The following is a 25,390-nucleotide window of genomic DNA, read 5'->3' on the forward strand; positions in this document are numbered from 1 at the left end:
TGTAAAGCACATTGTACAAATAAATCTACATCTCTCTTCATAATGTCAATATTCATTTAGTTATCAATCACCATTAAGTCCCTTTTAAATGTGAGTCATTCTAATACAATAAATACTAACTTGTCTGATGTTTGATTCTATTGGTTTATTATAAACAGTAATAAGTGTTGACGGTTGTCATTGGTGTAAAATCACAAGCATTCACTGCCCTCTAGTGGTCGGAGTCAGGAGCTACAGTTCTCAGAGGGAATAATGCAGCCATTAATACTAATTTAACTCCTTATTAGTGTTCTTGTTATTATAGGTAAAGGAGAGGATGTAGGTCTGGTGTAACTTCCACTGGGGATGAGATAGAAATGACAGTTTCAGTTTGATTCCTTCATCCTCTGAGTGTCTGAAGTGTTCTTCAGGTGTCACAGCGTTTAAAGTCTCCAAGCAGCAGCAGCAGGAGGAACTCAGCCAGACAACATTCAGGCTGTTGGGGCTGTCTCCTTGTGAGGAAAACCTGCAGACTCCTCTCAATTATGGCTTTTTATTTACAGATAATTCTCCTCAAAAGACGCTCACGCTGATCACCAATCAAAGATAACGCAGTAACAGACTGAACTCTCTGTAGGAGGGAAAGAAAACTTTATTTAATGAGTATTGTTGACATTGGAAATAGTTTTTTAGTCAAATATTTGTAATATAACATAACAACAATATCAGGTTTCTATCAAGGAAAACAGGTGATTGGTGTTTTATAATGCAGTGATTTATACTTTATAACGCTGTTGTTTTATGTTAACATTAATGTGGAAAGCATGATAAACTATTTAATTATGATTTATAGTTTAGTAGTATAATTTAGCCAGTTTAATTAATGATTCACAGAAAACTGCATCAGTCAGGACGTGATTTCATGTAAAATAACAGAATATAATGCAATCACTAAAAACACGGCAGCTTGTACAACATGAATGGATCAAAAGGCATTAATACACATGAAGACACCAGAGTATATAATATATATGAATATGTATTGATTATATATCAGATAAAAGTACATTAGACTTCGTGACTGGAGGTTTAACGTTTGATTGAGCTCCAACACAACAGAATAGTTCTGTACCAAACTGATTAACATGAGAAGAAAACATCAAGTTTAACAGCTTTATATGTAGATATAAGTAGATATATGTATATATTCTATATGTCAGTGATGTGTTACAGTCCCACCACCAGTTAACTTCTGTCATCAGAATAAATCACAGCCTGGACTGACTGAAAAACACTTTAGATAAACCCTGAAAACATTAAACTCAAAGAAAGTAAAGAAAATAAATGTGTTTTTGTACATCACATCTTTGTGTTTGATGTGTAATGACCTCAAAGAGGTCTCTTTGTCTCTTTGTGGTGGTTTTGCGTCTCTTTGTGGTTGTCTTGCGTCTCCTTGTGGTTGTTTTGCGTCTCTTTGTGGTTGTCTTGCGTCTCCTTGTGGTTGTTTTGCGTCTCTTTGTGGTTGTCTTGCGTCTCCTTGTGTTTGTGGTTGTTTTGCATCTGTGGGATCATTACACATGTCTCTGTTGTCAACTTGTCTCTTTGTGGTTGTTTTGCGTCTCTGTAATTATTACACATCTCTCTTTGGTCACTTCATCTCTTTGTGGTTGTTTTGCATCTCTGTGGTTGTTTTGCGTCTCTTTGTGGTTGTTTTGCGTCTCTTTGTGGTTGTTTTGCATCTCTTTGTGGTTGTTTTTAGGTCTTTTAGTGGTTGTTTTCAGTCTCTTTGTGGTTGTTTTGCGTCTCTTTGTGGTTGTTTTCAGTCTCTTTGTGGTTGTTTTGCGTCTCTTTGTGGTTGTTTTGCATCTCTTTGTGGTTGTTTTCAGTCTCTTTGTGGTTGTTTTCTGTGGTCTCACCCACCGGCTAACCTGCTGCACGTCCCAGCGGCGTGTTTTGGTCTCCCCGCCCGGGCGAAGCCTGTAGCTTTGCGGCTACAGCCAACACACTCAACCGCTCCACCTATACATGGCTGGCTTTGTGGCCTCATCATCATCATCTGGATTACAAAACTGTTGGATTATAGTGTTTTACAACTCTCCACACCATCATGTTGGTCTTCAAACTCCTCATCTGGATCGCTCTGTGTTTCACCGTCACAAGCGCCACCCTGCCGCTGAAATACTCTGCAACAGAACTGTTGTCTCTCCGATCTCACTACACGATCCCTCCAGCTCTGCTTCCACATCGGGACATCCTCAAACGACCCAGATATGTGCATCGTGGATCACGACGGAACTTTCAGTTCACCAAGCACAACAACAACAACGACAACAACGACAACAACAACGACAACAACAACAACAACAACAACAACAACAACACAACCATTCCCTCCTTCTGGTCCATTAAGCCCCAGCCCCCTCGCACTGCCACCCGTCCTGTCAATCATAGTGTGTTGTCCCCCCTGCACAAAGCAGCCACCTATGCACCACTTGTCTGTTTAAAACTGGCTCTTTTTAACATTAGATCCCTCACTAGCAAGGGTTTGCTGATTAATGAATTTATTATGGACAACAAACTGGACCTTTTATGCCTCACTGAGACCTGGCAACAGCCAAATGATTTCTCCCAGCTCAATGAAGCTGTCCCACCTGGCTTTAATTACACCAGCAAACCCCGTGCTTCAGGGAGGGGGGGCGGTCTTGCTGTGCTCTATCGTGAGAGCATCAAAGTCTGTACAGTCACCGTCCCCCCTCATTCCACTTTTTAATGTTTAGCTGTAAAACTCACAGGCTCCACACCCATCATCATTATCACCATCTACAGACCACCAAAGCCCTCTGCCCTCTTTCTCACTGAACTATCACCACTATTAACATCTCTGTGTGCCATGTCCCTCCTGTCATCCTTCTGGGTGACTTCAACATCCACATTGACAACTCTTCCAGTGGTCTTATCAATGATTTCACCTCACTCCTTGAATGTCTCGATATCACACAATATGTCAACTTCCCAACCCATAACAAAGGACACATACTTGATCTAATCTGCTGCACTGGTATCACCCCTCATAACCTCACTAATGCTGACCTCCCCATCTCTCACCACAAAGTCATCCTGTTTGAAATCTACGCCCCCCTATCCAAAATAAAAGAGCAACGGACCATCTCCTTCAGAAACATCAAGCATATCAACCCCACAGATCTCATCACCCTTATTAACTCCTCCCCCAGTCCTCAACCATCCGCCTCCCCTGCTGAACTGGTGAATCACTACAACAACTGTCTCTCCTCTTCCCTGGATACCCTGGCTCCCGTGAAAACCCGCACAGTCTCCTTCACCCACACAGCTCCCTGGTACACCGCTGACCTCCGCCATCTTAACACCACCGCTCGTCGACTTGAGCGGTTATACAAAAAGACTGGACTTTCAGTGCACATCCAACTCTACTCAGAACACTTACACCTCTACAAGAACGCTCTCTCCACCGCCAAATCCTCCTACTACTCCAACCTCATCAGTACCGGTCAAGGTAACACCAGAACCCTCTTTTCAACAGTCAACCACCTTCTTCAGCCTCCAAGAACCCTCCCCCCAAATACCTCCACTGATCACTGCACTGCCTTTCTGCAATTCTTTGAAAACAAAATCAACACCATCCACCAACAGCTGGCCTCATCCTGCACCTCCCCATGTGACCCACCCTGGATGGTTACCTCCTGCCAACCACTCATCAGCACCCTCTCTAACTTCACACCCACAACGGAATTAACCATCACTGAGCTCATTCATAAAGCCAAACCCACTACCTGTCAGCTCGATCCCCTCGCCACAATCCGCGTCAAAGCCTGTCTGCCCTCCATCTTCCCATGATCACAAGAATCATTAACTCCTCCCTCACCACTGGTATTGTACCCCCCACCCTCAAAACTGCTGCAATTACACCAACTCTCAAACAACCCGGTCCTGACCCAGCTGATCTGAACCGCTACAGGCCCATCTCCAACCTCACCTTCATCTCCAAAACCCTTGAGAGAGTGGTCGCCGCCCAACTTCAGTCCCACCTCAACTCAAACAACCTCCATGAACCCTTCCAATCTGGTTTCCGCCCCAAACACAGTACTGAAACATCCCTGGTCAAAATCACCAACGACCTCCTCCGTGCAGCTGACTCTGGACTGCTCACCATCCTCATCTTTGACGCCATCTCCCACCCACTACTCATCAAACGTCTGGCTGACATTGGTATCACTGGTGTTGCACTCACATGGTTTTCCTCATATTTCACCGACAGACAACAATATGTACAACTGAGCAACCACAGGTCAAGGTGTTCCACGGGGTGTCCCCCACGGGTCAGTTTTGGGTCCACTGCTATTCATCATTTACCTCCCTTGGCACTATCCTCCATCATCACGATGTCCACTTTCACTGCTATGCCGACGACACACAGGTCTACATTTCAACTAAACCCACCGCTGCCCTGCCACCCACCTCCCTCGCCTCCTGCCTACAACACATCAGGAGCTGGATGAGCAGGAACTTTTTAAACCTCAATGGCAATAAAACAGAGGTCCCGCTCATCGGCTCCAAAAACAACGTCTCCAAATCACAAAACACCACTGTCCCAAACCTCATCATTGATGGCTTCTCTGCACCCTTACAAGAGCCTCGGGGTCACCCTAGACAGCACCCTCTCCTTTGCACCCCACATAACAAAATGTCACCCACACTTCTTTCTTCCACCTCCGCAACATCTCCAGACTCCGCCCATCCCTGTCTCACTCCAGCACAGAAATCTTTGTCCACGCATTTGTCACATCCCAGATTGACTACTGCAACGCTGTCCTCTCTGGCCTTCCCACCAAACTGCTCAACAGATTTCAAATCATTCAGAACTCTGTCGCCCGGATCCTCACCCGCACCAGATCCTCCGACCACATCACCCCCCATTCTCATCCAACTACATCGGCTCCCTGTTAAATACCGGATCGACTATAAAAACCTTCTGCTCACCTACAAAGCCCTCCACAACCTCACCCCCACCTACCTCACTGACCTCCTTCAGGAGTATATCCCCTCCCATTCCCTGTGCTGCTCATCAGCTGGTCTTCAGACCCCCCCCCCCACCTCACACCTCAGCACCATGGGAGCTAATGTGTTCAGCTGCACTGCTCCCAGGCTCTGGTACTCACTCCCTCCTCACATCCGGCAGTCTGACACCATTACAACATTCAAATCCCACCTCAAAACTCACCTGTTCAAACTGGCCTATTCTCTGTAGTGTCCATCAGTTCATCATATGAGTCTGCCTAAATGTGTCTCTGTCATGTCCGGCTGTTTTTATCTGTTAATGTATAATTTTATCTTTGTTAAGTGACCTTGGGTGTCCTGAAAGGTGCCACCAAATAAAATGTATTATTAGGGCCCGAGCACCGACAACGTCGGTCCGAGGACCTATTGTATTTCAAATGATTATTATTATTCTTCTTATTATTATTATTCTATTATGTCTTTGCGCGTAAAAATGAGGTGCTTGGGATAATGAACGCGTTTTGAAATTTTGCACACGTGTCAGACGTGCGTGAAATAAATATCTGATATGGGTTTCGTGCTCGGGTGTGGCAAATTGGCTCGCTAGCGCCCCCTATTGAGTAGCCCCGACGACACGTTTCCCCTAAATTTACGAAATTTGGTAGGTATATGTACCATGACGAGACGTAAATAAAACCCTCTTGGAGGTATACCGTAAACCCAACCGGAAGTCGGCCATATTGGATTTTATGGCGTTTTTTTACCATTTCCAGGCGCTGTACTTTAACGAACTCCTCCTAGAGATTTAACCCGATCAACTTCAAATTTGGTCAGTAGTATCTTAAGACCTTTGGGATGAAAAGTTACTCAAAGATCAAAAAGTTATCGAACTATGTTGCCGTGGCGTGGCGGCGAAAAAGCGCCTTTCGCCAAGAAACAGGAAGTTGTTGTAACTTTGTCGTACATTAACCTATATGCTCCAAATTTCTCATGCCTGATAAAGGTCCCTGTCTGACAACATCCATATGCAAATTTTGACTCACAGTCATAGCGCCACCTAGTGGTAACAGGAAATATCATGTTTTACACGTTGATGTACTCTGCCTCAGAAATTAATCACATCTACCTGAAACTTGGTCAGTAGTATCTTAAGACCTTTGGGAAGAAAACTTATCAAAAGATCAAAAAGTTATCGAACCATGTTGCCGTGGCGTGGCGGCGAAAAAGCTTCTTCGCCAAAAAACAGGAGGCTGTTGTTACTTGACTTTACATAGTCCAATCTGCTCCAAACTTCACAAGCTGGATAATGGACCAGGCCTGAAGACATATATGTGGTATTATGCGTGATAGTCATAGCGCCCCCTACAGGAAACAGGAAGTTGTTGTAAATTGGCTATACATTGTCCAATCTTCCCCAAATTTGACATGTTTTATAAGAGTCTTGCCCTGAAGACATGTACGTGCCCCGACGTGCGCGTTCCCCCGACGTGCACGCGTGGGCGAGGGCCCGATCATCGCTGCTTGCAGCTTTATTCTTATTATTATTATTACCAGAGGGCGTCCTCACTCCATTTAAGACCAGAGCTGTTAGCTGTCTCTTTTTGGTTGTTTTGCATCTATTAGTGGTTGTTTTGCATCTCCTTGTGGTTGTTTTGCGTCTCCTTGTGGTTGTTTTGCGTCTCTTTGAGGTTGTTTTGCGTCTCTTTGAGGTTGTTTTGCGTCTCCTTGTGGTTGTTTTGCATCTATTAGTGGTTGTTTTGCGTCTCCTTGTGATTGTTTTGAATCTCTTTGTGGTTGTTTTGCGTCTCTTTTAGGTTGTTTTGAGTCTCCTTGTGGTTGTTTTGAATCTTTGTGATTGTTTTGCGTCTCTTAGTGGTTGTTTTGCGTCTCCTTGTGGTTGTTTTGCATCTATTAGTGGTTGTTTTGCGTCTCCTTGTGGTTGTTTTGCGTCTCCTTGTAGTTGTTTTGCATCTATTAGTGGTTGTTTTGAATCTCTTTGTGGTTGTTTTGCGTCTCTTTTAGGTTGTTTTGAGTCTCCTTGTGGTTGTTTTGCATCTATTAGTGGTTGTTTTGCGTCTCCTTGTGGTTGTTTTGAATCTTTGTGGTTGTTTTGCGTCTCTTTGTGGTTGTTTTTACAAACTAATGTGACATGATGCTGCTTTTATTTTACCAAACCTGTACGACAGTGCTGCTTTAATTCCTTTATCTTTCTCCATTCGACCTTTCATCTCCTCCAGTTTCTGGACCTTCTCTGTGTCTTCTTTCTCCTTCATCTTCTCAATCAGGAAGTCCACGTGGTCGTGAGTGGACAGTGAGTCCACATTCAGGGCGATCTCCTCCAGTTTGATGACATGCTGGAAGGACTCTGCCAACAACTGATCCTTTTCTTTCTGAAGTTCCTCCATTTCCTTCTCAAGAGTTTCCAAAAGGCTCAACTTGCTCTTACTTCCCGCCTCGTTCTTTTCATATTTTTCCTTCACATTTTGTAGGGTCTTTTGAACTTTCCTTGTCTTGGTCACATAGATCAACTTTTCTTTCACATGAACTGATGCAGGACACTTCCCAGTGCATACAGTGCAGCGGCCACCTTTCATGACCTCACAGTGTTCTGTGTACCAGGCCAGTGTGCATGGATAGTGACAGTTCTCCTGACAGACATTACAGGTGACAGCTCCTCCATGATTTAACCAAAGCGCCCACCATCTCCCCTCACTGACAGGTACTTTAACTTTGTAGGGCTCATCAACTTCTACTGTGAACTTCTCATTGCTCTTCATCTCTTGTTCATGTTTCTTCAGAGCTTCCTGAGTCTGTTTTATTTCTGTCTGTTTCTTTTCAGTCAACTCGATCCTCTCTTGCAGGTTTTGGATGCAGGCTGCCAGTCTGGTGCGTGTATCCAACACCTCAACAGTTGTTCTCAGGTTCTGAGGTGACGTTTCTTTTAGGTAATCAGTGAATTGACCCATTTGGTCCTTTGTTAAGTCCCAGGCACCTTTTAGAGCAACCTTATTTTTCTTTGTTTTCTGAGTGCTCTGGCAGTTATTGAACATGAAATGAAGAGGCTCATCCTCTTCATCTTTGGCACATTTAATGTTTGCATCTTCGAGGGCCTGTAGAACATTTTCAGGTGTCAAACCATAGGAGTGTGTGACGAGGGCTACGATGTTCTTCTCCATGTCTTTTCCAAACAGAGACATCACTGAGTTAAAGATGTACCTCAGTCGGTCACTCAGTCGATTCTCAGTTGCTTTCAGCACCAGACCCACTGCATTGATCTCATGAACTCCGTCATTTAAGCGGAACAACTGAAATAATCTTTGATCAACGGTGGCATCTTCTCCAATCCCTCTGGTGTCTCCGTATCCAGGAGTATCGATGATGGTCAGAGAGTACGGCAGAGTTTTACCTTCAAACCCAAAGATCTCGTACACGATCACATCTGATGTCTGAGTCTCTGATTGATTTTTCTTCTCCTCGTCCTCTACGATCTGAAACCAGACTTCGTCCTCCCGCTCCACTCCCATGGCGTAGTTGACCAGAGCGTTGATCAGAGTAGACTTTCCTGTTCCGGTTTCACCCACAAGCAAGATGGTTTTGTTTGACTTGTTTGGATCTTTTTCACCCAGAGTCACTCTCTTTAGAGTAATTCCCTCTACATTTCCAATGTTCTCTTTCTTTGGTATCAGCTGGTAGACAGCAGGAGATCCTGGAGGGATCAGAACTTTGCAGGGGATGTCATATTTGGATGAGGTGTTCCTGTAGAAAAGTAAAGACATTCATTCAAAAAAGACTACTAATATAAAATGCCATTTAGTGTAATAACAAGGCAAAAGTGAGCATGGCTCATTTACCCCCGCTCACTGCTTGACCCCTACTAAAGTAAGGCCAAAGGTTTTGCCCTTTTTTGAACTAATGTAACGAGTTCTACTCCGGAAACGAAATTCAACTGGAAAAAAAATCACAGGTTTTGGCCAAAATTTCAAAAGCTTTAGGCACCCTGGAATTCCATCCCCCAAAAGGCACAACTAGACTACCCTGTCAACCATTCTACCACATTTAAAGTTCCTAAGTTAAATAGTTTCTGAGTTCTACTGTGATAATGTAATATTGCAGTTATTTAATAATGCAGTAATGTAATAATGTAGAAATGTATTGATGTAATAATGTAGTGATGTAGTAATGTAATAATGTAGTAATGCAGGAATGTATTGATGTAACTGGAAAATGCATTTCCTGTTGAAAATGTGGGGGAATGCTGACAGCTGAAATTTATTGCAAAGCATTGCTGAAAATGCAGAAATGTGAAATTACTTGCCTAAAAATGTTAAAGCTCAAATGCACTGCACTGCTGAAAACCCTAGAAGATGAAATGTACAACTGGCAGAGTTGGAAGCTGAACTGCATTAGCTAAAGAAGCTAAGAGCTGAACTACATTGCTAGAAAAGCTGGAAGCTAAATTGTAATACTGTCAAAAGTGGTAAATTTGGGGACTTCCGGTCGATAGGCAGATGGAGTAGACGCACTAGCCGGTGCTCCGGTAAACTTTTCATTTTTATACCATCCAGCCCTCTAACTTCCACGCCAAAACAAAACCTTTTTTTTTTATTTATCTAATTTTTCTCCTGACCGACCCTTTTATTTCTCACAATGACTTCAAAAGGAGCCAAGGGGAGCAAAAAAGAAGATGCTAACGTTAGCTTAACACTGGAGGCTATCACCACGCTGCTCGAGCAACACCGTGATGCGCTAGCTACCGAGTTCAGAACATCATTCAGCCAGCTGGACTCAAAACTAGACCAAACACGGCTCACAGTGGAGGACCACGGCCAACGTGTCTCCTCCATGGAACTAGCTGCAGAAGACCTCAGCCAAAGAGTCGTGGATCTGGAGAACGTGTGCACCACCCTGAGCGAGGATAATGCTAGGCTAAAGGCCAAAGTTACCGACCTGGAGAGAAGCAGGCGCCAGCACATCCGTATCCTGGGTCTCCCGGAGTCCATTGAAAGCGGACGCCCCACTGAATTCTTCTCAAATTTGCTGCGCGAGGTGTTCAGTACCGAGACACTGCCATCCCTCCCAGAACTGGACCGGGCCCACCGCTCCCTAGCTGCTAAACCGGCCCCCGGACAGCGACCGCGCCCGGTTATTCTCCGCCTGCACCGGTATCAGGCGAAGGATCTGCTCATCAGAGAGGCACGGCGGAGAGGTAAAGCCCATCCGTGTTCTGGAGGACTACTGCCCTGAAGTTGTGAACCAGCGGGGGGAACACAGAGACGTGATGGCAGAACTTTATCAACTGGGACAGAAGCCTGCTCTGCTCTACCCAGCCCGGCTCCGTACAGCGGAGCCAGAAAGTGGATCAGCTCAGTGGACGAGGCACACAAGTACATCAGCAGCCTCCGCAGGTCACCGGAACATTCATAAAGGGACTCTTTAGTAACTATGGACCCACTGGATGAGAGGTAGCACTGTCTATAGCCCTACCAGTTTACACGCAGTGCTGCATGGTAACTGTCACGTGGGTTTGTTTACATCGGTGAACATGTGCATTTATCCAGACTATGCACGTGTTTCTGCGATGCTCTCTTGTAAAGCTACATATACAGACAGTTGCAAACATTTACAAGCAAACATTACTTTATTTAGCCTGGTTCTATACTGGCTCTCTGGAGCTGTTATCACATATGACAGCTTTGCCCTTTCTGAGTGTGATGCCGTTTCAATTAGAATCTGCGCTGTATTTTAAAGGGCCAGTTGAACAGTTAGTTCACATTTCAAGCTGGAATTATCATTTTAAAGACTGGTTATTCTACGTTTGTTAGTACTTAAGTGGGTCTTGTCCTGTACCGTTAATTCAACTACTTAGCTATCTGCTATGGCACAAGTGAATCCATTTTTTTTTCTCCTCTCTCTTTTTTCTGTCTACTTTGAAATCACAATTCCATATGACTGTCTGATTCCTGCTTCTGTGGTTTTGTTGAAATTTTGTTTTTAATTTTGATTTCTGATTTCTGAAACTCGTGCTAGAGCTTCCCAGCTTCCACAGTTCATAAAGTTGATTGTTTAAGCCAAAATATTGTTTTAGAGGTGCTTGAAATCTACTTTTGTATATATACCGGAGCAGCAGTTAATTTAGTTTAAGACAGGAAGAGTTGTTGTTGTGCAATGTTTGTTCTGAAGAGCTTGCTGCTTTCTTTTTTAGCAGTTTTCTTGGTTGGGGAGGAGGGTGGGGGGAAGGGATATGTCACTGCCAGTAACACCTTAGTAACTTACACAAACCTATTACTGTACACTAGTCACTCCTGGTCTCCACTGACCTGCTACAGCTGTAGCTTAAAGCAACCACTTGAATACTGTGCTCACGTCCTAACCTTTTTAGTCAAGCTGCATGGATAGGCACTTAAAACTACAGAGCTGGAATGTCAAGGGTTTGAACCACCCCATTAAAAGAAAGAAGGTTTTCTCACACCTCAAACAACTTAAAACAGAAATAGCCTTCCTGCAAGAAACCCATATTCGCAGTTCAGACAGTGGTCGTCTTCTGTCAGGCTGGATGGGGCAGAAATTTCACTCCGCTTTTCAAGCCAAAGCCAGAGGGGTTTCAATCCTTATCAGTCAAAGTATTTCCTTCGAACCATACAATGTGATTGCTGACAAGTTCGGTCGATATGTTATTGTATCTGGGAAATGATATGACACACTGGTAGTGCTTGTGAACGTGTATGCCCCTAACTCAGATGATGTAGGTTTTTTCGAACATTTGTTTTCTCTGCTGCCAGACCTCAGCACATACTCTCTCATACTTGGTGGTGATTTCAATTGTTGGCTAGACCCAGTTTTAGACCGATCTTCCACTAACCCCAGCACAATAAGTAAATCAGCCTCTTTCATTCAAGCCTTTCTCTCTGACTACGGTGTCTGTGATGTGTGGCGCTCTCTACATCCAAACGATAGGGAATACTCGTTCTTCTCGCACGTCCATCATACATACTCCAGGATCGATTATTTTTTTATCGACAACCGACTAGTCCCGCTGGTTCAGTCCTGCGCCTATCAGAGTATTGTCATTTCAGACCACGCTCCTATTGGTTTGACCATGTCCCTCCCTGGCCTCCCACAGAGGAGCAGGCACTGGCAGTTTAACTCAACCCTACTGTCTGACGATAATTTTGTGAAACATATGGAGAAAGAGATAGCCTTTTTTCTTACTACTAATATATCCCCTGAAACCTCTAGCCTAATTGTATGGGATGCTCTTAAAGCTTATCTTAGGGGGCAGATCATAGCATACACTGCTCAAGTGAAGAGAAAATCCTATAAAGAGCGCTTAGATCTGGCCCACCAAATTGGAGAGATAGACAAACAATATGCTCAAACTCAAAGTCCAGACCTTTATAAAAAACGATTAGAACTCAAAACCAAATTTGACCTGCTTACAACTCACTCAACTGAACACTTGCTTTTAAAAAACAAGGCCAGGTTTTACATATATGGAGACAAATCTGACAAAATGCTAGCCAACCAACTCAAAGGCTTCAAAGCAAAACAAAATATCTCCAAAATCCGAATGTCAAATGGTCACATAACTTCAGATCATTCACAAATTAATGAGACATTCAGGGATTTTTATTCCCAGCTTTACACCTCAGAGTCTCAGGCCGATCGTAATGTAATTCTTGACTTCCTGCACAGTCTAAATATTCCCCAACTTTCTTTGGACTTCAGGAAGAGACTGGAAGAGCCCATATCTCAGGCAGAAATAGCTTTAGCAATTTCCTCAATGCAGTCAGGTAAGAGTCCGGGTCCCGATGGTTTCCCGGCAGAATTTTTTAAAAAGTTCTCCTCGCTACTTTCCCCACAGTTATGTTCAGTCCTATCTGAATCCTGTAGGCAAGGTTCCCTTCCTCAATCATTTACCGAGGCTTATATCACTCTCATTGCTAAAAAAGGTAAAGACCCAACCGAATGTGCTTCCTACAGGCCCATCTCCCTCTTAAACACAGATGCAAAAATTTTGGCTAAGGTCCTAGCCCGTAGACTGGAGAATGTCATTCCTACAATTATATCCAAAGACCAAACTGGCTTTGTCAAGGGCAGACAATCGTACTTTAACATACGACGACTATTCAATATCATCTACTCTGCATCTGAGAAAGTGCCTGAGTGTGTTGTGTCTCTCGATGCGGAGAAAGCATTTGACCGCGTTGAATGGAACTACTTATTTGCTGTTCTGGACAAATTTGGTTTCGGCCCGAAATTTACCTCGTGGATTAAGCTACTATATTTGCTTCCCTCAGCCTCAATTCGTACTAACTCCCAGCAGTCTAAACCATCTAAACCATTCAACTTACATCGTGGAACCCGTCAAGGGTGCCCTCTGAGCCCCATACTTTTTGATCTAGCCATCGAACCGCTTGCCACAGCCTTCCGCAGTTGCAGGGACATATCTGGTATTTGGAGGGGCAACACAGAGCATAGGGTCTCACTTTATGCTGATGACCTCTTGCTCTTTGTCTCAAACCCAGGTACCTCACTACCCCCCGCTCTGTCGTTGCTCAATCAGTTTGGTCAATTTTCGGGATACAAATTAAATCTCAACAAAAGCGAGCTTTTTCCCATCAATGATGAAGCACGAGCCTTAGACCTTACCAACCTGCCTTTCAAAATTGAAAAAAATAAGTTTTCCTATTTGGGCATCTCAATTACTAAAAAGTACAAAGATTTATTTAAGGAGAATTTTATTGCTCTGTTAAACCAGATTAAACAAACACTGAAACAGTGGTCACCTCTTTCCATGTCTCTCGTGGGGCGTATCAATTCCATCAAAATGACCATCCTACCCAAATTTCTCTACCTCTTTCAGGCCCTACCACTTTTTATCCCCAGATCTTTTTTCAATCAACTTGATTCAATTATATCCGCCTATATATGGCAGGGTAAGCGTCCCCGTCTTAGCAAGGTACATCTCCAAAAAACCAAGGCTACTGGTGGTCTGGCACTTCCAAATTTTTGTTTCTATTATTGGGCTGCTAACTTGCGATGTCTTGCGTTTTGGTCCTTCTTTTACAATCAGCCCGACTGTCCTTACTGGGTAGCGATGGAACTCCACTCGGACGATAACCTGTCTGTTCTTGCATTGCTTGGATCCTCGCTTCCGCTCCCCTCAATGAAATCTATTAGGAACCCGGTAGTTAAACATTCTTTAAGAATATGGGCTCAATTCAGGAAATACTTTGACTTGAACAGCTTCTCTACTCTAAGCCCCATTGCGTCAAATCATCTTTTCAAACCATCTATTCAGGACCCTGTTTTTCAAGAATGGCACAGGAAAGGTATTGTGCGTTTCAAAGATTTATTTGTAGATAATACTTTGGCATCATTCGAGCAGCTAAGCAAAAAATTCAGTCTTCCTAAGTCCACCTTTTTTAGATATCTACAAGCAAGGCGCTTTGTGCTCTCTCAGTTGTCCAGCTCTGCATCGACAGACGCGACAATTGTCAATACGATCCTTTCTTTAAATCCATCACACAAAAGGCTTATCTCCGTTGTCTATGGCATGATATCAGACTTGAAGCGTGCCCCCATGGACAAGCTCAGAGCAGCATGGGAGGAGGACTTAGGCCTCTCTCTATCACCGGATATGTGGAATTCCATACTGAAGCAGGTTAACTCATCCTCTCTATGTGCTCGTCACTGCTTACTTCAGTTTAAAGTGGTGCATAGGGCTCATATCTCAAAAGCCAAACTGTCTCGCATGTATCCTGAGATTAGTCCCAACTGTGACAAGTGCAAAAGCGCTGAAGCCTCCCTTATTCACATGTACTGGTCATGCTCTAGTCTTACAAACTATTGGACGGAGATCTTTCAAACTTTATCTCAGGTGTTAAACGTCAAATTAGAACCAAACCCTCTGGTTGCTCTGTTCGGGGTCACCGGAAGTGAGACGCAATTAACTGCAGAAAAACGACGCACCTTATCCTTTGTTTCCCTTCTGGCTCGGCGAGCAATCCTGCTCAGGTGGAAGGGCGCTGCCCTTCCCACTCACACACAATGGTTGGCGGGCATCATGTCTTGCTTAAAGCTTGAGAAAATCAGATACTCGCTTCAATATTCACATGGGAGATTCCTGAAAGCATGGGGCCTTTTTTTAGATACATTCCAGACACTGTAAATACTTGATTACTAAGTGCAGCTTTACTACATCACAAAGTATTCAATCATTCATCGCAAGTCATTGGCGTGACAGTTAGCTTTCCATATGGCGAGCTGGCAGTGACTGGGGAGGGATTGTTTTATTGTTTATATACATCCTTTGTTTTGACTTGTTTATTTGTTGGCATTGGTGCCAGCTGCTAATAATGTATACTCATACCTGTCATTCTTTTTTGGTTACCGAATAGCGCTGTACTTTTGCTATATACTGCAAAAAAAACCCAATAAAAAGATCTTGATTTCAAAAAAAAAAGTGGTAAATTTGAATTTTCCTGAATAGGCAGAACGAAGAAATGCTTTGTATATATATCAGACAGAGGAACTTCATTGCTAAATACAAAGAGAGACAGAGAGGGAGAGAGTAGTATTTGGGTAAAATAAACCTTTAAAACTATAAGTGCTTGGACATAAATAGTATTTTCACTGAATGAACCTTTAAAATCTATAAGTTGTTACACAGAAAGTGGTATTTGGGTGGAAAGTAGCATTAGGAGTTGTAGTGATAGTAGAAGAATTAGTAGCAGAAGGAGCAGGAGCAGTAATAATAGTAGTAGTGGTAGCAGTAACATCACTGGTAGTAGTAGTAGTAGTAACAGTAGTATTAGTAGTAGTAGTAGTAGTAGTAATAGTAGTATTAGTAGCAAAAGCAGTAGTAACAGTAGTAGCAGCAATAGTAGTAGTAGTAGTATTAGTAGGAGTAGCAGAAGGAGCAGCAGCTGTAGTAGGAGTAGTAGTAGTGGTAGTAGTAGTAGAATCAGTAGGAATAGAAGCAGTAGTAGTAGTAATAGCAGTAGTAGTAGTATTAGTAGTAGTAGCAGAAGGAGCAGCAGCTGTAGTAGTAGTAGTAGTAGTACTAGTAGTAGCAGTAGTAGTAGTAGTGGTAGTAGCAGTAGCAGCAGTAGCAGTAGTTGCAGTAGTAGTAGTAGTTAGTATTAGTAGTAGTAGCAGAAGGAGCAGCAGCTGTAGTAGTAGTAGTAGTAGTACTAGTAGTAGCAGTAGTAGTAGTAGTGATAGTAGCAGTAGCAGTAGTAGTAGTAGTTGCAGTAGTAGTAGTAGTAGTAGTAGTAGAATCAGTAGGAACAGAAGCAGTAGTAGTAGTAGTAGTAGTAGTAGTGGCAGTAGTAGTAGTAGTGGTAGTAGTGGCAGTGGTAGTAGTGGTAGTAGTGGCAGTAGTAGTATTAGCAGTAGTAGTAGCAGCAGTAGTAGTAGCAGTAGCAGTAGTAGTAGTAGTAGTAGCAGTGGTAGTAGTGGTAGTATCAGTAGTAGTAGTAGTAGTAGTAGTAGTAGTAGCAGTGGTAGCAGTGGTAGTAGTGGCAGTAGTAGTATTAGCAGTAGCAGCAGTAGTAGTAGTAGTAGCAGTAGTAGCAGTAGTAGCAGTAGCAGTAGTAGTAGTAGTAGTAGCAGCAGCAGCAACAGTAGTAGTATTAGTAATAGTTATAGTAGTGCTGAGTGTTGAGTCATGGTTGGGAATGACTGGTGAAAACACAGAGAAGGTACTACCTGAAAAAGACCCCCTCAGTTAAAGCCCTAAACGATCCACGCAATACACACCCATTATAAAATCTGAAACTCTGAAAAAATAATCAAAAAGCTGAATCATAGCTTAATAGTTCAAAGACTTGTAACCCATTTAAAGTTTAAATGGAGTCTGTAGCTGAAAGTGTGCGCAAGCAGTAGCATTTCAAAGTGGAGTAGGTTTAAGAGGATTTGAAGATTTTCTCCATTGAGTTACATTGTAAAAAAAATGTGGAAAAAGCTTAATATTTTAAAAAGTATAAATAAATTGGAAAAACAAAGTTTGGAAACTTGTGTTTGGTGGATTATTTCTCTGTTGTTACAATGCTAATGGTCATTGTATTTTACATGGTTGGAAAGCCTGTTTATTTACCTTCGCAATGATGTCCAACTTGTAAGGATCATGCATTTGTGGGATGAGCAGCACAGCTGATTATGTGGGTAGCGCCCAAGAAATATTTGCCAAAATGCTCCGTCAATGGTAAACAGTGTATTCTCCTGTTGGTATTCACTCTTGTTTTGAGTTGTTTGGTGGATTGGATGATTGAACTCTCCATCAGTAACAAGGAACAAACAAGACATATTGATTGATTGAATCCACCGTCAGGAGCCTCAGTAGCGTTGTAATGTACACACTAGTAATGTGTTGATGTAATAATGTAATAAGGTATTGATGTAACAATGTAGTTACGTATTGATGTAGTAATGTAGTAACGAATTGATGTAATGATGTAGTAATGTATTGATGTAATAATGTAGTAATGTATTGATGTAATAATGTAGTAATGTATTGATGTAATAATGTAGTAATGTGTTGATGTAATAATGTAGTAATGTCCATCCATCCATCTTCAACCGCTTATCCGGAATCGGGTCGCGGGGGCAACAGCTCCAGCAGGGGACCCCAAACTTCCCTTTCCCGGGCCACATTATCCAGCTCTGACTGGGGGATCCCGAGGCGTTCCCAGGCCAGAGTAGAGATATAATCTCTCCACCTAGTCCTGGGTCTTCCCCGTGGTCTCCTCCCAGCTGGTCGTGCCTGGAACACCTCCCAAGGGAGGCGCCCAGGAGGCATCCGTGCTAGATGCCCGAACCACCTCAACTGGCTCCTTTCGACGCAAAGGAGCAAGGACTCTACTCCGAGTCCCTCACGGATGACTGAGCTTCTTACCCTATCTCTAAGGGAGACGCCAGCCACCCTCCTGAGGAAACCCATTTCGGCCGCTTGCACCCGCAACCTCGTTCTTTCGGTCATGACCCAACCCTCATGACCATAGGTGAGAGTAGGAACGAAGATTGAACGGTAGATCGAGAGCTTTGCCTTCCGGCTCAGCTCTCTTTTCGTCACAACGGTGCGGTATAGTGACGATGTAATAATGTATTGATGTAATAATGTAGTAATGTGTTGATGTAATAATGTAGTAATGTGTTGATGTAATAATGTAGTAATGTATTGATGTAATAATGTAGTAATGTGTTGATGTAATAATGTAGTAATGTATTGATGTAATAATGTAGTAATGTGTTGATGTAATAATGTAGTAATGTGTTGATGTAATAATGTAGTAATGTGTTGATGTAATAATGTAGTAATGTATTGATGTAATAATGTAGTAATGTATTGATGTAATAATGTAGTAATGCATTGATGTAGTAATGTGTTGATGTAATAATGTAGTAATGTGTTGATGTAATAATGTAGTAATGTGTTGATGTAATAATGTAGTAATGCGTTGATGTAATAATGTAGTAATGTATTGATGTAATAATGTAGTAATGTGTTGATGTAATAATGTAGTAATGCGTTGATGTAATAATGTAGTAATGCGTTGATGTAATAATGTAGTAATGCGTTGATGTAATAATGTAGTAATGCGTTGATGTAATAATGTAGTAATGCGTTGATGTAATAATGTAGTAATGCGTTGATGTAATAATGTAGTAATGCGTTGATGTAATAATGTAGTAATGTGTTGATGTAATAATGTAGTAATGTATTGATGTAATAATGTAGTAATGTATTGATGTAATAATGTAGTAATGTGTTGATGTAATAATGTAGTAATGTACTGATGTAATAATGTAGTAATGTGTTGATGTAATAATGTAATAAGGTATTGATGTAACAATGTAGTTACGTATTGATGTAGTAATGTAGTAACGAATTGATGTGGTAATGTAGTAATGTATCGATGTAATAATGTAGTAATGTGTTGATGTAGTCATGTAATAATGTAGTACGTTATTGATGTAACAATGTAGTTACGTATTGATGTAGTAATGTAGTAACGAATTGATGTAGTAATGTATCGATGTAATAATGTAGTAATGTATTGATGTAATAATGTAGTAATGTGTTGATGTAGTCATGTAATAATGTAGTACGTTATTGATGTAATGTAGTAATATATCTATGTAGTAATGTATTGATGTAGTAATATAATATTGCAGTAATGTAATGTAGTAAAGTATTAATGTAATAATGCAAGAACGTAGTCATGTAGTAATGTATTGATGTAGTAATGTATTAATGTATTGATGTAGTAATGTATTGATGTAATAATGTAGTAATGTATTGATGTAATAATGTATTGATATAATAATATAGTAATTTATTGACGTAATAATGCAGCAATGTATTGATGAAATAATATAGTAATGTATTGATGTACTGTAAAACTGTAAACGTTGGTGTTACTCACGTTGCCATGGTAACGTGTTCACAGCAGCTTGATGATGGAGCAGCGTCTGAGTTCTCTGGATGATAGAAAAACTAGTCAGTAACCTTCACTTCCTGTCAGCTGTTCTGATGTCATCAGATACTGAACGGTAACCGACAGGATTAAACACTGAAGGGACACGCCCGTCTAGTCTGAGCCCAACTTCTACACACTTTAGCATTTCAGAAAAACAATAACATTTGCATTATTATCGTATAAAATGGTAAACCAGCAGCTGGTTAGTCTAGCTTAGCATAACGACTGGAAACGGGGAAATAGATTCACATATTTAACTTTACATGTTTTACTGGGAACTGTAAAATATTAGATATAGAACAGTATCGAATCAGTGATGAGCTCTCTATGAATTTCTGTTGTAAAAGTTAACGTGTTATGTTTTTAAAGGATTTCTAGTCAATGTGCTAAATCACTAAAACACAGGTTTGTTCTTTAAAGCTGGAAAAATGTCTCTCATGTTTCAGAATTATTGATTATGAATGAAAACTCAATTTAAGAAAACAATTGTTAACTAAACGGACGGGACTACCGGGTCGGGATCCCATGCGCGCTCGCGTGTGGCCGGAGTCTCTGCTCCTCTGCCTGCCTTCACTCACACACCGCGCGTGTTCTCTCTCTCTCTCTCCACCTCTCACGTGCATGCTGCTCACTCCACACTGCAGAAGAGTTAGTTTAGCTCTGAGAATATCTAGTGAATGTTCAGTGGACGTTTTGCAGAAATAACTGCTGCAGCTCCTCCATAGACATGAAGGAGCATCGCTCAACACAGTGAGGAGACACACGTCAGCTAAAAGCACAATATCACTCTATATTTCAGCTGCTTGGCAGTAATGTTAGCTGACCAGACCAAGGTCTCTCCATGAATCAATGCTGATCCTAGTGTTGGCTTTTCCCGCCTCAGCCTCCCGACCGCGGCCGGAGGGAACGGGGGAGACGCCGGAGTTTTGGTCGGAGACGATAACGTTTCTCTCTGCGGAGCCCCGTCACTTCACAAGACACGGGAAACCTCTGTTGGTCTGGAGGAGCTGCAGCAGTTATTTCTGCACAAACGTCCACTGAACATTCACTAGATATTCTCAGAGCTAAACTAACTCTTCTGCAGTGTGGAGTGAGCAGCATGCACGGGAGAGGTGGAGAGAGAGAGAGAAGGAGCGTGGTGTGTGAGTGAAGGCAGGCAGAGGAGCAGAGGAGCAGAGTACAGCAGAGACTCCGGTCCTGGAGACCAAAGCTACGGTCTCCCCCGCGTCCTCCGACCGCGGCCAACACTGTTTAACAGCTTCACTAGATACAACCAAGAGGTTTTGGTGCTTCACTGGAGTTTGTGTTGGAGTCTGAGTCTGAACAGCGGAGACACACGAGAGACCATGAGACACACGAGAGACCATGAGACACACGAGAGACCATGAGACACCGACCAGCAATGATTTATACCTGAAACAAGTTACTAACAGGAACTTTAACGGGCTGACAGCAGGAACTGGTGTGAACACCAGCGTCGGCGTTAGGGGCGTTATGTGGGGGTCATGGGGGTCCAGGCCTGCCCGAGAAGGTCACTGTGCCCCCTCAGCTGAATTATCTCCTGACAAAAAAACTAAACTGAAATACTTTTACAGCTAGGCTATAAAGTCATACAGTTTGGTAATGGAAGGACTTAACACTGCAATGCAAAATAAAGCACAAAACAGTGATAGTTTTGCATTTAGGAAACGACATGTACTTGGGCTTGATTACATTGCTTTCTATTGGAGGGTCCTAACTGGACAGCGCGGCGCCACGTTTTGTCTGAACTTCTGTCGGATACACGGTTCCTATTTTTTCCTGTCACTCACATTGAGAGGAACGGCTGATTAGTTTAGATAAAATGAGCCGAGAAAACCGGGTCAGTTGTCCTGGATGTAAATGAAAATATTAACTTGATTACTGACACTTTCAGCACAGGCATTGACGCTCGCAGTTATATGTAATAACGTTCACTAGTGAAACTTTACTACATTCTTTTTTTTTTTTAAATTATTGTTTTTGGGGGGCATTTTTTAAGCATTTTATTGATAGGACAGTGGATAGAGTCCTGGAAAGGGGGAGAGAGAGATGACATGCGGAAAAGTCCACAGGTCGGATTCGAACCCGGGTCCACCGCGGCTAGGCCTGAGCCTTGGCCATACATGGGCGCCCGCTCTACCGACTGAGCTAACCAGGCGCCCAACTTTACTACATTCTACCTGTCAAAAATATAACAGCCACCTCACTAATGGTTCAAATAAAACATGAACACACAGCACAAAGAGACAACTATGGAAACTCTGGGAAATATGACCCGTCACTACAATATTTCAGTAAGAAGCCTCGTTTTGATCCGCTCCATTTGAGTGTTTGTTTTTTTTTTGTTTTTTTTAATCTAGCTCAATAGAAAAAAAAGAGAGAAAGTAGACCTACAGACCTGGTGCATTAAAGCACAAGAGAGGACCAAGAGAGTAAAAAGCATCCTGTTCTCCTCTCACATCTTACTTCTTCTACCTGTTTGGATTATTCTGTTCAGTATTGTGGAATTAAACAATGGACTAATGTTACACTACAGCAGGCTGAGCAGGGACAACAACTGGTGAGACAAACATCCACATTTAGTCTTTATTAACTTAAATTATAGTTATGAAGAAATCAGTCAGACTGTTAGATTAATGTGTTGTTTAACTGCCTGTTTATCTCGGTACCCGTCTGTGTGCACATTTTGACCCTGGCTCTAGCAGGACGCAGGGCGTGCCTTATGAGTTATCTGTAGCCTCCAGTACCTCCTCGTTTCAAAACAGAAACCATAATGAGGTGGCAGTTGGCTGGAGAAGATCACTAGATAACAACCTACTTGCTCTTGGCTATATCGTATGTTATTTCCAGTAAATATCACAAATAAAACGTGTTTTCTGATAAAAAAGTACAAATGTAGGAAGATTGCAACTAACCCATCTTTTAAGTGGTTATGTCTCCAGCTGCGGTCTGATCTGGAGCTCACAGCTGATATGTATGTGGTTTGGACACGGTGTGATGGTTTGTGTCCACAGGGGTGTTTTTTATCGCGAGGGGACGCGACGCTTCCCAACATTGGACGCTTGGTGTGCTGTCCCTAGAAACAAGGCACTCGGCTCCTGATTGGACGAACGCTTTCCCGCCGTTGGCTGCTGCTCCCAGCTTTCAAACTGGAGCCAGTCTGGAGGCTCGTTTGGAAACTTTATTTCTTATTTCACGAAAATAGTTCACTGAAATGTGTTTCTGAAAACATTTGAGGTGAGAAATAATCCACGCAGTTGCTGAATCTGTCTTTATTTTGGATCGACAACGTTTATTTTAAAAGATCCTCGGGAGTTTGGAGAGGCGGCGAGTCGCGTCGGACGCCCGTGATTTGCATAAAGTAGACGAGCCCTCAACTTTATGCAAATGAGGAGCGGGCGTCGTGACGCCTAGTCTCTCGAATCGCGACGCCACGCTACCAGAATGCATTGCGCGGCTGCTTACATAGACAATGAATGGGGAGCGTGGAAAGGACGGAGGCTGTGGACACGGACCATCAGTTTATAACCTGTTTTTGTGGACATAACAGCATGTGTATGCGTCCGTGCGAGCCTGTGCACATAAGTGGCAGTATGTATACACCTCTCTGTCAGTTTATTTCTTTCATGAAACCTGATAATGTTAAAGATACACTTAATAAAGGCTAGGCCTATATGAGGTGAAAAAAAATGCCCCCCCCCGTCAAAGCTGTTTGCTACTGATGTTATGTGACGTGCCAAGGCGTCGGAGCGTGTGTCGAGTAATCCAGGAAGTTTTCCGCGATGCGCGTATCGAGGCTTGTATCGTTTTAGACCAATGACGTCATTGATGACGTCCGAAGCCTCGCTGCCCGGCCGTACCGCTGACTGGTTCAGGAAGTGGTTCAGTTCTTCACTACAATACAATTATTGACCAAAGGATTGGTTTACACACATAAGAGGCATTACTCATAAAACAATTACAGTTTATTATACATGTATGTTATATACTCATAATATACTTACTATAAAATAGACATTATATTATATATTATATAGATATAAATGGATTACATTGTAATAGATTTGTTTTTCATTGTTTAGTCATTCAGCCTTTACTGGCTCTAAATACAGAATATCACAGATCTGTGGTCCCAGTGGACCACTAACACTTACACACCAAAAACTGACAATAACCTGATATTTTCAGGTGGAATTTCATTTCATTCTCGCTGTGCAATATCCTTTTCCACTTGTGCAATGTTGTTAATAGTGTGTTTATTGTCAATACTGTATATACTGCTCCTATTTTTATACTTCCTCCTATTTAATGGTTCATATTTTGTTTCACTTTGTTAAGCTTTTTTTTACTGTTAGCTGATGCTTCTTGTTTTCTGCACTATATATCCTCTTTGCTGCTGTACACTGCACATCCCCCCACTGAGGGACTAATACAGGAATATCTTATCTGATCACATGGTTCAGATCATATCTGCCTGTTTTACACTCTTTGACCACCAGGTGGTTTCCTGCACATGAAGATGAGAGAAATGAACCCTTTTGCCAACCAATTTGCTGGAAAGCTTCAAAGCTTCATGAAGCTTCATGAAGCTTCAGCTCGACATCACTGCTGACTGCCCGTCCGCCCCTAACACTCCGCCACGCGCTCTTGCTGTGTTGGAGTCTGAACAACGCGCGCGCACGAGACACCGAGCAGCAAGTGGAAGAAGTTACAAACTCTCTGTATCTGGTGATAACTGCTGATGGGAACACTTTAAAGAGCTCTTACCTGTGCTGTTGGTCTCTGATGAGGAGGAGGAGGAAGAGACAGAGTTTCCGTGTTGTTGAAAGGCGCTTCTGAAGATTCTGTCGTCACGTGACTTCAGAGAAACCTTTCCCATTTCTGATTTTATACGGCTTGACTCCTCTCCTCGCGTCTTAGTCCCGCCCACAAGAGATGAGAGCGGAGGAGGCGAGGAAACGACTCGAGGAGATAGGAAACGAGGAAATATGTCTTTAGAGACATGAGACGTCGTTTCCTCTGAAGAGTCACATGAAGCAACGACCGTTTCTGATGACAGCAGCAGCTGACCACATCTGGATCAGCTGATCACATCTGGATCTGCTGATCACATCTGGATCAGCTGTCAGTCTGAACTGATCTAATACTAATAAAGAAACAGAGTTATCAGAGCAGCAGTGTTTCTCTCTGTAGTCTGTTACCTGTTGAACAAACACCTGCACATGAATAACAGCTGCAGTCTGTATCTCTACTGTGGACTGAGTCCTGCTTAGAGGACCAGGAACCATCTCTACTGTGGACTGAGTCCTGCTTAGAGGACCAGGAACCATCTCTACTGTGGACTGAGTCCTGCTTAGAGGACCAGGAACCATCTCTACTGTGGACTGAGTCCTGCTTAGAGGACCAGGAACCATCTCTACTGTGGACTGAGTCCTGCTTAGAGGACCAGGAACCATCTCTACTGTGGACTGAGTCCTGCTTAGAGGACCAGGAACCATCTCTACTGTGGACTGAGTCCTGCTTAGAGGACCAGGAACCATCTCTACTGTGGACTGAGTCCTGCTTAGAGGACCAGGAACCATCTCTACTGTGGACTGAGTCCTGCTTAGAGGACCAGGAACCATCTCTACTGTGGACTGAGTCCTGCTTAGAGGATCAGGAACCATCTCTACTGGATCAATATCTTTATATTATTTATTCATTATTAGTGTCTGTAGTTATTGATATTCTGACACTATAAATTATGTATCAGGCTGAATGTTTGAGGGAAAATGATGACTCATATCAAACCCAACGCTCAGGAATGATCAGCCTCATGTGACTGAATGGAAATGAGGATAAATGATGTAAAAGGTGTAAAAGACAGACCCTCC

The 25,390-nt window shown here is 42.7% G+C and overlaps 1 protein-coding gene across 1 annotated transcript; it reads right to left on the reverse strand.

Moving 5' to 3' along the window:
• Nucleotides 1-7,124: 7,124 nt before the first annotated feature.
• On the reverse strand, nt 7,125-24,396 carry LOC119477699. The gene is made up of 3 exons (XM_037751796.1): nt 24,285-24,396; nt 19,443-19,497; nt 7,125-8,769 (listed from the first exon to the last, which is right to left on the reverse strand). Exons 1-3 carry the CDS (start codon nt 24,394-24,396, stop codon nt 7,146-7,148), a joined length of 1,791 nt encoding a protein of 596 aa, XP_037607724.1. The 3' UTR covers nt 7,125-7,145.
• Nucleotides 24,397-25,390: the final 994 nt, after the last annotated feature.

Source organism: Sebastes umbrosus, chromosome 19 (assembly GCF_015220745.1).
Source record: "Sebastes umbrosus isolate fSebUmb1 chromosome 19, fSebUmb1.pri, whole genome shotgun sequence".
Classification (NCBI taxonomy): Eukaryota; Metazoa; Chordata; class Actinopteri; order Perciformes; family Sebastidae; genus Sebastes; species Sebastes umbrosus.

Coding starts and splice junctions, on each gene's coding strand:
- LOC119477699 (XM_037751796.1), bottom strand. CDS start 24,396: ATGGGAAAGGTTTCTCTGAAGTCACGTGACGACAGAATCTTCAGAAGC. Junction 19,498..24,284: donor ATCAGAGACCAACAGCACAG/GTAAGAGCTCTT, acceptor TCTATCATCCAG/AGAACTCAGACGCTGCTCCA. Junction 8,770..19,442: donor GAACACGTTACCATGGCAAC/GTGAGTAACACC, acceptor ACTTTTCTACAG/GAACACCTCATCCAAATATG.